The 12067-nt window shown below is 45.7% G+C and overlaps 1 protein-coding gene and 1 pseudogene across 1 annotated transcript; one reads left to right on the top strand and one right to left on the bottom strand.

Annotated features, from left to right (window-relative positions):
* Positions 1-3431: 3431 nt before the first annotated feature.
* On the top strand, positions 3432-8086 carry LOC127672491 (uncharacterized). The gene is made up of 6 exons (XM_052167629.1): positions 3432-3460; positions 5477-5591; positions 5773-5975; positions 6511-6558; positions 7098-7288; positions 7539-8086. Exons 1-6 carry the CDS (start codon positions 3432-3434, stop codon positions 8084-8086), a joined length of 1134 nt encoding a protein of 377 aa, XP_052023589.1.
* A 914-nt stretch (positions 8087-9000) lies between these two features.
* The window catches only part of LOC127672490 (paired immunoglobulin-like type 2 receptor beta), a 34087-nt pseudogene continuing 31020 nt past the window's right edge, over positions 9001-12067 (bottom strand).

The following is a 12067-nucleotide window of genomic DNA, read 5'->3' as shown; positions in this document are numbered from 1 at the left end:
TGGTTATGGATTTGCCTTTCCTGAACGTAATGCTTCCACCAAAACCACCATCTGTCGCCTCACAGAATGCCTTATCTATCGTCATGGTATTCCACACAGTATTGCTTCTGACCAAGGAACTCATTTCACAGCCAGAGAAGTGCGACAGTGGGCCCGCGATCATGGAATTCACTGGTCTTACCATGTTCCCCATCATCCTGGAGCAGCTGGTCTGATAGAAAGATGGAATGGACTTTTGAAGACACAGTTATGGCGCCAATTAGGTGGCAACAGCATGGAGGGCTGGGGCAGAGTTCTTCAGAAGGCAGTATATGCTTTGAATCAGCGTTCAATATATGGTAGTTTCTCCCATAGCCAGGATCCATGGCTCCCATAGCCAGGAATCAAGGGGTGGAAAAGGGAATAGTTCCACTCACTATCACTCCTTGTGACCCTCTAGGAAAATTTTTGCTTCCTGTCCCCACAAATTTAGGTTCTGCTGGCCTAGAAGTTTTGGTTCCAGAGGGGGAAGTGCTCCTACCAGGAGCCACAACAAACATTCCATTGAACTGGAAGCTCAGATTTCCCCCTGGCCATTTTGGGCTTCTAATGCCCTTAAACCAACAGGCTAAGAAAGGAATAGCAGTGTTAGGAAGGGTGATAGATCCAGATTACCATGGGGAAATTGGATTGCCTCTCCACAATGGAGGTAAACAGGATTATGTCTGGAGTGCAGGAGATCCCCTAGGGCGTCTCTTAGTACTACCATGTCCTGTGATTAAAGTCAATGGGAAACTACAACAGCCTAATCCAAGCAGGATGACAAAGGACACAGACCCATCAGGAATGAAGGTATGGGTCAATCCTCCAGGAAAAGAGCCAAGACCTGCTGAGGTGCTTGCCGAAGGTGAAGGAAATACAGAATGGGTAGTAGAGGAAGGTAGTTATAAATACCAGCTAAGGCCACGTAACCAGTTGCAGAAATGAGGATTATAAGTAATATGAATGCTTCTATCTTATTGTGTTAAGGATACATTTGTCTTTCTTCCAATTACTTTAACATCAATTGGTATTGAAACACTAAAAGAATGTTCCCAAGGGACATTGCCCCATAGTTATATCATGTTAGGCGTATTCACAACCTTTTATTCACAACCTTGTTATTGTTTCATGTGGACATGAGATATTATTTGTGTCAAGTTGACAAGGGGTGGATTGTAGTGGCTATTCCTGGTTGTCAACTTGACTATATCTGGAATGAACTACAATCTAGAATTGGAAGGCTCACCTATGATCCTAATCTGGAGGCTCAGAGATATAAGTTTCTGACCTGGATCTTGGTATGGAGATCTTGAAGCATAGTGGCTATGAATTCCAGAAGATTAAGACAAGGAGATCTCTGAGTTCAAGATCATCTGGGATTAAAGGCATGGAGGCACACGCCTTTAATCTGGGCCACACCCTCTGCTGGAGACCTACAGCCTTTAATCTGGGCTACACCCTCTGCTGGAGATATATAAGGACATTGGAAGAAGGAGGATTTACTCACTCTTCCTTGCCTGCTTGCCTCGTGGGACTGAGAAACTGCTAGATCCTTGGACTTCCATCCACAGCTGCTGCTGACCATTGTTGGGGAGTTGGACTATAGATTGTAAGTCATTGACAAATTCCCTAACTATATAAAGACTATCCATATGTTCTGTGACTCTAGAGAACCCAAACTAATACAACTGGTAAACAAGCAAAGGAGATGCTTACGATTTACAGAATTCCCCCAAAAGTCAAGTGTTACATTTTCTCAAAGAAGTAGATCAATGTGTAGATTGAAGAAATTGAGCATCAGTGGATTTGTTTCAGTTGTGGAGAGACAGTCACCAGGCAAGAAAATCTTTACCGAGACAGAGTAATGAGCCCTTCAAAATCCTGCATTACCTAGGTCTGTCAGATGATCCTGGGCCAGAAAGTTGAAGACTGATGCTCCAATGTTTTGCTGTATAGGGCCTGTCCAGGTTATCAGCGGTCTCTATAAATTGGTTAAGTTTTAGAAGCTATATTTTGTGCTTCTCATACTTTCAGGTAATATTAGTCATTCTTGGATTTCTGATGGGGTTGAAGACTAATAGTCTTATAGCCAGTCCAAGCTGTTTAGCATTTAGAAAGATGATACAGATTTGAGAGGATGGTTTTCAGATGGGTTACAATCTAAGGCCAGATCTTGAGTCAGATGTAGAATTATAAATCTTTTAAGTTCGACCTAGATGACAGATGTACTACTTAATTGATAAAAAAAATGACTGACTGGGTGTTAGGTCTATCCTGTATGTTATAAATTACAAAATGGTAATAATTGTGCTCAATTGATGCCTGAGATAAAAGAGTCTTTTAATTGGACAGAAAGGGGGAAGTGTTTTGGATAGCCCTGGGCTTGTATTTTGATGCTAATTCCACTCCTCAGAAGGGCTGCAGATGAGAAGTTGCCTTGAGAACCTTCTCCCCACCTTAACTTTTCAAATAAAGGCTTGAGCCAATGATCAGGAGGGAGAAAGTGTGAGGAGCTGAGAGTCTAGAGGAGGAGCACAGGAAGGGGAGGAGCAACAGGAGATCAACAGAGAGACTGCAGAGAGAGGAGCTGGGGGCCTGGAGAAACCTCAGATTATATGGGATACTAGAGATGGAAATAGAGTGTTGTAGTGGGAGAACTGCCCAAGGGTAAGCCCTCTTCCCTCCCCCTGTTGTAGCTTGTTTTCTTAACTGCTAGAGTTGAGCTTTCTTTTACCGGGAAATTGGGTTGGAAACAAAGTAGCAACAAGAGTTGTATCAAGTGATGACCAAGTCCGGGGTGGTGGCACACGCCTTTAATCCCAGCATTTGGGAGGCAGAGGCAGGCAGATTTCTGAATTTGAGGCCAGCCTGGTCTACAGAGTGAGTTCCAAGACAGCCAGGGCTACACAGAGTAACCCTGTCTCAAAAAAAAAAAAAAAAAAAGAAAGAAAGAAAGGAAAGAAGGAAAGAAAGAAAGAAAGAAAGAAAGAAAGAAAGAAAGAAAGAAAGAAAGAAAGAAAGAAAGAAAGAAACAAAGAAACAAAGAAACAAAGAAGGAAAAATGACAAAAAATGCAAATATTGTGGAGATATTGTCTGTGAGGAAGCCTGAGGAGCTTGGAGGTTTAGAATGGAGTGATATTTGCTCAATATTTGACTCAAGGCTATTTTAATAAATCTTAGTTCTCTGTGTGGTTGCTGGGGATTAATGAAGGTAAAGAAATACAGCTGGAAGATTAATTTATTAGTTAGATTTATTTTTTACACTAACCCTGGCTCCTGCTTCTGTTCCATTTATATTGTTAATTTAACAATATAAACATCCTGGGTCAGAGAAGCCCCAACAGATTCCCTGGAATGTTCACCCAGGCTCCCGTGGCTCCCCTGGGAAAACAGGAGGAGCCAGACAACATGGAGCTGGTGTCCCAGCCCCACGCTGTGTAAGTGAACATGGTCTTTATATGAACACAGGTTGGAAAAGGGGATGTCATCTAGGCGCACCCAGAATATACAAGGGGCTTCGATGTCCTTGAACATGGGACAAGCCCCAGCATTCCTAGGTAAAGCTGAATGTGTCTGAGAATATGCCTCTGAAGAACTCCCATTAATTACCCTCTGCACACTCTGCCCCAGAGAAGGAACTGTCAGTCCTGGTTTGGCCCATGCTTCTGCAGGAGATGGGATTGGCAACTTTCACAGTGGCAGGGCCCCTTGCTCTGCAGACAATAAGATAACCTGGAAGCTACACTACCTGATTTTATCTTCACTGCCTATCAAGGGCATATGAGATAGGAATGAAGACCCTGCCCCCAATCCTGTTCTGTTGAGCTCACTGCAGTAGCCCCCCAAACCCTATCCCTATCTGAAATGTCACTAAGATGCTAGCCCACAAGACAGGGTGGACCTCCTTGTACGTCCATGGAGAACCACTGCCCTCTAGTGGCCACACGGTGCAGCATCCTAAAATAGTCCTGAGAGATGGCTCAGCTGTTAAAGGCACTAGCTGCTCTTGCAGAAGACCTGAGTTCAATTCCCTGCACCCACAATGCAGCTCACAACCCTGCAGAACCTGGATACTGGGGATCCAATTCACCTTCTGGCTTCTATGATCACTGCACACATGAAGTCATAAAAATATGTACATTCATACATGTAAAATGTTAAGACGTTTTCAAAGAACAATAAATAGTTTTAACTATTTAAAAGTCCCTGAGCATGGTAATGTAGGACAGGAGGCTATTGTCCTATAAGTACATATCTGTACTGGGCAGATCTCCTCCCATACATCCTTCTGTCTCCATTGAGTATGATTTTTTGATTTTTCTATAAAATCTAGGAACCACACACGCTCCTCACTTTTTCCTTCCTTCTTTGTTTTTGCACAGAAGCATTACTTTTTTTTTCATTTTTCCTTCAACAATCTGAAATTGGCCTATACATTTATTTTAAAGTACTCATCAAAGATTTAGGATGTGGAAACTCTTCCAAAGTCTTAATGTCAGTGAATTGTTTTAGCTCAGGGTAGGGAATGTTGTGAGCAGTGTGGGACACCCTGCCAACCAGAACCAAGTCACGCATTTTCTGGGGACAAAGAAGAAGCACACTGTTGCCTGTGGAAACCGAAAAGGGACAAACATTAGGAGCCATAGAAAGGGAAAGGAGACCTGCCTACTCCCCCAAGAGAAAGGCACAATTAAAGATGAACACATACACTTCGCTAAAGTTCATTACCCCAACACTAAACTCTACCAAATAGTCCTAATGCCCACCTAGGAGGGGTGGTTATACATTGACATGCTCCTAGGCATTTGTAAATGGATGCCTGTGTGTCCCTGGGCCTGTGTCCTGTCTATGTGTATATGTGTGCTTTTGTGTACATGTGTTTTTGTGTGCATAAGTTTTCATGTGCATGTGTGTGTGTGCATGGGCACAAGTGTGTGCCTTCACCTCTGGTGACACTATTAGAAGGTTTCTCAGGAATAGGGCATCTGTGATCATATACACATGATGACATACTAGGAAACCCATGCTCCAATGATCTTCACGGAGCAGTCAGGACACTGAGAAGACCCTACGAGGAAAAATGCTTTTTCCAGGGATGCTTGTGGTACAGAGGGGATGGTTTGGAAACTTCTGCTTGCCTTCTCAAAACTGCAGGTCACCCTGAAGCCAGACTTCCCAGGACAGTGTAGAGGCACGAGTTTATGGACACCACTGTGACATTGTACACATGGAAGACAGAAGGACAGCAATTGGCAGTACTGCTAACCCCATGAGAAAGTATCTGAGGAGGCACTCACACTGGAGGACCTCAGGAAGTGACCTCAGTTGCTTCAAAGTCCAGATGACGTCATAATGCTGGTTCCCAGATAACCAGAGGCCAACCAACTTACTTGTTGCCTTACCCGACTTACTTGTCTGGAGGCGGTTGACACAGAGATGTTCTCTTGTTTCAGGTCTTCCCGTGGCTCAGGCCACAGAAAAGCCAAGAGGAGTCGCCTTGGACGCCTGTGGAGACGCTTGATCCACCCTCTGACACTCTGCTGGCAGAGTTCCCACAGGGATCCCCAGGTAATGAGGGCCAGTCTGTATCAGGGACCAGTCTGGATGGCCCCCTAACCCCTGAGGTCCCTGCCTGGATGTGTGTTCCTGTGAGACGCTGAGGAATGTTCTTTATGCTCCCTCTTCAATGGTCAGTAGTGGATTGCTGATGTCTCTGAGTTTCTACATTTATACCCTCTTGCCTTCCTAGGACTGTCCTCAGAATAAACAGGAGCCAGGCTCTAAGCCTGACCCCTTCAGGACCATCGACAAGAACAGAAGGTGCATTGAAGAAATACTCTACAATATCCCACATGCTGTTCAGCACAACGACCTCACCTCCATCAGCATTTTTCTAGACATCTTCAGAAACTATGTTACCACCTGGGAGGTGCTGGACCAAATGATGAGGATGTGAGTGCTACATCCAACACGGGGTTTCCCAGGGCTCTGCTCTTCTCCAGGACTCTGTGCTCCCAGGACAATGACGATTGTACCCTGACAGTGTTGGTCCTGGATCTCAGCTCACAAAATGACATGGCCACATATGGGGTTGGGGGGCTCTAATTCATGTCTTTCCATGTCCCCAGGTAGTGTCAAACACTGCCATCTCTGGTGTCTTTGGCAGAGCTCTTTCCCCATTGGTATAAAAGGTTCTAGGTCCCGTCTGACGTCTATGGATTAATGGAAGCAGACAAGGGTCCCTGGGGGACCACCTAAGAATCCCGGGACCAAGCAAGAGCCCTGTCAGGGAGCAGGGAGGCTTCCCCTGATTGTGTGCACATCCCTTAAGACCCATGAGCACAGCATGGAAGTCACAACAGTACAGAGAGACCCTAGGACCCATGCTCCCTTTCTAGATACCTCAGACTCAAGTAGCTTCCTGTAGATCTATTAGTAGGTTGGAGAAACAAGGCCCTAATGGTGACCCCCTCCTGGAATGCCACAGGTATGGTAACTTCGGGCCTGACTCTATGTGGGATGAACAAATAAAGAGGTGAGTGGGCTTCAGATGAAAGCGAGGTAAGATTCCTTCTGTGCAGTGAGGTGCAGGGGAAGAGGGAGGTCAGGGCCCAGTTGGGTAGTGAGATGTGGTTGGGAGGTAGAGGGATGTGAGGGCCTGTCTGTACAGTGTCAGGGCGGGGGGGAGTCTGTGCTGAGGACTAAACACTTGCCAGGTGCCCTGCTTTGGGGATTCCCACTAGAGGGATGGTACCTGAGACATCACCTGCAGGTGGAGAAAATTGGAGGTGAACAATGGGCTCCTTGGTTCTGAGCAGCTGAGGGAAGGCTGGAAGCTGAAGGGCTCTGGGTGAATCCAGCCCCACTACAGCCCAGCCCCATCTGTCCTCCAGGGGACAGGCAGCGTCTAGAGCCCTCTGCACACAACCTGACCACTGCTTACACTCCTGACCACTATGCCCATCAGCACACAGGCTGGGGGCCATTGCCCTGTCTGATGGGGACCACGGCTCCGCTGGTGATGCAAGGCCAGGCTTCCGACTCTTGTTCACTCCATCCTCCTCTTCCTCGCAGTGCCATCTTCACTTTCTTGTTATACTGGCTTCAGAAATTTCCTGATGATTTTTGTGAATCCCAAAACTTCAACCTGGTGAATCATGTAAGGGTGTATGTGAGGCGCCATTCTGCAGAGGGAGATCCCCAAGCCAGGGAGCTTTTCTCGGTGCTGGAGGATCTCGAGGAGGAATATCTAAAGCTTGAGACAGGTGAGGAGGCCTGGGGTGGTCGGCCTGGGAAGGTAGGCGTGGTTTTCGGTGATGGGTTCCACCAGGGAATTCTCCAGAGCTTTGGCCTGAAGCCAGGGCTGGACAGCACTCAGGCAGGATGCCCCACTGTGAGGAGAGGACTGAGGATTCTCTGGCATGAACAGTCCTCATGGGAGCATCAAGGCCATCTTGAGAAGCTCACCCCGTCCTAGGCTGCCTTCACTAAAATCACATCTTCTTTGGCCTTTAGATTTCATAACAACTCCAAAGGCCCAAGTGCAGGAGGATGACCAAGTCTATGGAATTCAAGAGAGTCTGCCTTCAAGTCCAGCTTCTATGGCAGAGCCAGAGGGAGGCCTGCTACCCCTAGAGGACACTGAGTTCTTGGAAACAACAATTGTACAACCCTTTGAGGCAGAAGCTGGTCCAGTGCAGCTTCCAACTTTACATCAATCTCTGCCCATAGCAGCTGCTCCACAGTCACCTGGAGATGTGTCTGCTGATGGGGCTGCAGATGGAGCTGCAGGTGGGGCTGCAGATATGGCTGCAGGAGTGGCTGCAGATATGGTTGCAGATATCGCTGCAGATGGGACAGTAGATGGAGCTGCAGGTGGGGCTGCAGATATGGCTGCAGGAGTGGCTGCAGACATGGTCGCAGATATCGCTGCAGATGGGGCTGTAGATGTGGCTGCAGATGTGGCTGCACATGTTTCAGCTTTTGAGTACATAGTTTTCTCGGCTGTTGTGCAGTTAGGTGCACCAGAGTGTTTTTTCCCTTTGCCTGAGGTGGACATATAGCTAGGACAATTATCTGCTTAGTTGTACCCTGCAGTAGTTCCCACCTACGCTTTTCTTTTCTTTCTTTCTTTTTTTTTTTTTTTTAGAGAAAGTATCTCCATTTATTTGTTGGATGTTTTTCTTTTATATTGTTTGTTTCATTGTTAAATTTTTATTTATATTTGGATATTAATAAAAATGATCAGTTTACTCATCTTAAATGATAGAGTTCATTTCCCAAGTGGTATAATCTACTCATATCTATCTGTGCACTGCATCTCTGAGACAAACAGGTCAATCACAGGAAGAGAACCCTCACAGGACATTCTGGAATCAAGAAAAACAAGCCACTGATGTTACATAAAATGGGCAAATACCAACAGTGGTGAACAGTATAAACTACGTGACTGTGACCTGGAGGTCTTGGGCTCAGCCGTGCCCCTAACAGTTAGGGACACAGACACTAGATGCGCCACATCAGGGCTCATGGAGAGAGGTCTCTTCTTTCTGGGCTTCTTCCCAGTCAAACTGGAACCATGCAGAGGAGAAAGTCAGTTTACCTGGAATGGTGCTCACCATTCTCACCCTCCCTGAGCCCAAAGCTGTGTGGACACACTGCACCATGTTTTATCAGATGGTTATCAAAAAAATTGCCAGGTTTTCCTATGAGTCTAGGGGTGATCAACAAATGACAAGGCTGAGCTCAGGGAAATTTTACACATTTTGTCTGCAGGGAATGGGTTGCTTGTCGTCTTACTGTGGTCTGGGTACAGGGAAGCCTCCATGGATCAAAGCCAGGTCACCAGGAAAAATGGCCCACTAAGTCCTCATCCTGGGCATGTGTGATGCCTGAAACCTTTCAGAGGACACTGAGTGATGTCTGGGCCCCTTCCAGGGTGTGGACTCAGATGATGGAGGGCCACACTCACACCACATCATTGGCCACCTAGGCTTTTGGCTTGGGAAAAGTTTATATACACCAGGCTAGTCCCCATCTCATCAAGAATTGAGCTGTACACTTCATCTAGTTCCTGAGCTGGGGTGTCCAGTGACTCTGAGGCCTGGAGACCCAGGGCAGCTGTAGTCAGGTTTAGGAAAACCTCACACAGGCTGCAGGTTGACGACAGGCTTCCTGGGTGAACAGTGGAGGCCGCTGCAGCACAGAGAGCAGAGAAGGAGTGGTAGCTAGAAGTGACGGTGGCAGGGGTCTAGCTGTCCTCTGCACACAAGGAAAGGGGACCTAGTCCATTACCAATGTGTGTAGAGAATCTTGAGGAACATTATAAAGCTGGTAAGCAAATCCAACAATGCTGCAAAGGAAACACTCCTGCACATGAACTGAAATGAACTCACCACACAGCTGCACAACAGCCAGGTGAAGATGAGAGCACTGACCGGACACCACGTGGACAGGAAAACCAGCAGGCATGGCCATTTGCACAGGCTAAGATTCTGCCTTGTCTCCTGCTCTCTGCAGTGTTTGATATCCTCTCAGTAAATATTTAAAGAAGTGTAAAGAATGGGTAAAACATACAGCAGAAATTATAGCATGTAGGTTAAAAGAACCATGGGAATGTCTCAGATTAAAGGGCCATACCGTTTGAAATTGGCAGCTGAGGGAGCAATCTGCACTTTCCACCCGGATCCAGTGGCGGCAGGGGAATGCTCAAGTGAATTTCCCTGTGCAGGTCTGTTGCTTTTGTCTACTTTTTTTCTCTTTTCCTTGGAGTTTAGCTAAGATGTAAGAAGTTAGTCTTACCTGTAGAATTCAAGACTGCAAGAAAACTAGTTGTAGGAGACTCCCTCACACAAAAACCTCACTGCTTAAAATGCGAATTCCATGGTTCCATCCATTCTGCTGTGGTAGTTTGGTTTTGGTCTTTGCAAATATCAGTTCTGGAGTTGAAGATTGTGGAAGTTACCCGCTTATGGGCATTACTGGAGAGATGGTTAATATCTTGAATTTAAATGGTGAGTAAATTGTTAAAATGCTTTTAAGGGCTAAGAAATTTTCTAAACTTTCTTTTGACCATTAAACTTAAAATATAAATTCAAAAGATTAATCTAGAATTGCCTTGTCTGTAGAGATTAGTTTTCCCTGATTTCCAGGCTTTGGTTCATATGAACACATATATTTTGTCCATGCTGAATGGATACATTTTCTGTGAGCATGATTGCTGGTGAAAAACACATTTTGAAAGGCCTCTAGATATCAAACCTGACTCTTTCCAGCCTTGCCCTTCTCCCCCATTCCCTCTGCCTTGCTAAAAACGACTAGATTGCATTCCTAAAACTAGCCCCCAAGATCTGTTCCCTATTTGACCACTTCCCTCCTGAGATTGACTATCAATGTCAAGCTGTCAAAGTACTGAAGTGCAGGATTCAAAAGCTCCCTTTGGCTGCCCTTAGTAACATATCCTGTCAAAATTAAACACCTAATCCTAACTCAAGGTTTTGAGTTTCACCTTTACAAACTGCCATTTTCCTATGGGCCAAGTCTTTCTCCTCTCTGTGTAGAGATTGTCCTTGTCCCTCTGGGGGAAATATCCCTCCCCCTCTACCTTGTTCCCTTCCCTTTTTCCCTCCTCTTCTGTGGCAGGATTTTCCCTGTCCCATCTTTTTAAATATTAGTGCAATCAGAGACCTGGGATTGGACAGGAAAAAGGAAGGCCCACCTAAGAGTTGGGGAGGCAGAGAGGATGGGAGAAAGAGAGATGCCAAGATGGAGGCAGTCAGACAAGAAGATTCTTAACCAGAGTGGTTTTAGACAGCCACAAGTAGTCATGAATATGATATAGGGTTAGAATAATTGGGATAACTTGTCTAATCTAAGTGGGCAGTTGATTCTGAAATTATTGTGTGGGCATCTTGTGAATTGAAATTTTTTAATACATAAATCTGACATGGTCATTATAAGCTTTAAGAGTTTTGTTTTTACTGGGTTACTCTAATGTGGGACCACTGACCACAGTGGGCTATGGCTGAAAGGGTCCTGGGGGGAACTGAGGCAGGGAACTGAGTCACATGGGGAATGCTATGATTGGTTGCTCCTGCTGCTGGTCTAGAGGCAGAGGCCCAGAGACTACACCGGGGCAGAGAGTTGCCAACAGTAGTACAGGAAGCCTGCTGGTCTCTTAATATTTCCCGCAACAATCTTCCATGTCCTGTCTTTGTTCCTTATCTCTGCCCAGTCCTTCTGTGGCGACTACATCTTCTTTGTGCTGAGAACTTGATGTCTTGTGCCAATACCAGTCCTTTAGCATTTTGTTGTAAATGATATAAGACTGAATATCTAAGTGTATAGTTTAATGTGGATTACTGACAATATATGAGTGGTCATGGCCCAGGATTGGAGATGTAATTTTCTAAAGCACAGAGCTTAACTACTCCATTTTATGCTTCTTGAGGGTCAAGGGTCATACTTCTCAAGTCACCTGCCCAGTAGCACATGCACATGTACACATACATACATACATACTACCTTATTTTTAACATGCCATCTTGCTCAATAGTTGGGCAGTTCTAAGCCTCTGCCTGCTACCCCAGGCCCAATTGGGACAGTAGCCAGTGGCCACTTACTGGTTCTCTCTCCTGCACTTATAATCTATTCTGTCTCCTGCAGCATCGCTGCAATGCTGTTCCTCTCTCTTGTGTCCTAGTTGAGGGAACCTAGAGGTTCTGCCTCTCTCTGTCTGCCCAGCCACTGGCTGTTGGCTGATAATTGAAGCTCCTTAGTTAATTAACCTTTTGAAGGTTCAGAGGAAGGGATAGCCGTCCTTTTGCATCTTTTACTGATCATTTTACTGAAAAATGATCCAGGTTTCACAGTCTGGTCTGATAACTGGGGTCTAAAGGGATGGCTCAGTTGGTAAAGCACTTACCATGCAAAGTGAGGGCCTGAGTTTGATCTCCAGAGGCCATTGAAAAACAAACAGACAAAAGTTGGACTTGGTGTTAGATAGATAGCCAGAATGAGTTGGATCTCTAGCTAGCAGATCAGCC

The sequence above is a fragment of the Apodemus sylvaticus genome, chromosome 22 (genome assembly GCF_947179515.1).
Source record: "Apodemus sylvaticus chromosome 22, mApoSyl1.1, whole genome shotgun sequence".
NCBI lineage: Eukaryota > Metazoa > Chordata > Mammalia > Rodentia > Muridae > Apodemus > Apodemus sylvaticus.
This window is presented reverse-complemented; position numbering and strand designations above follow the sequence as displayed.

Excerpts from the sequence above, each read along its gene's own strand:
- LOC127672491 (XM_052167629.1), top strand. The coding sequence starts at position 3,432 with ATGGAGCTGGTGTCCCAGCCCCACGCTGT. Across the intron at positions 5,976-6,510 it reads CTGGACCAAATGATGAGGAT|GTATGGTAACTTCGGGCCTG; the intron begins GTGAGTGCTACA and ends GGAATGCCACAG. Across the intron at positions 6,559-7,097 it reads TGGGATGAACAAATAAAGAG|TGCCATCTTCACTTTCTTGT; the intron begins GTGAGTGGGCTT and ends TCTTCCTCGCAG.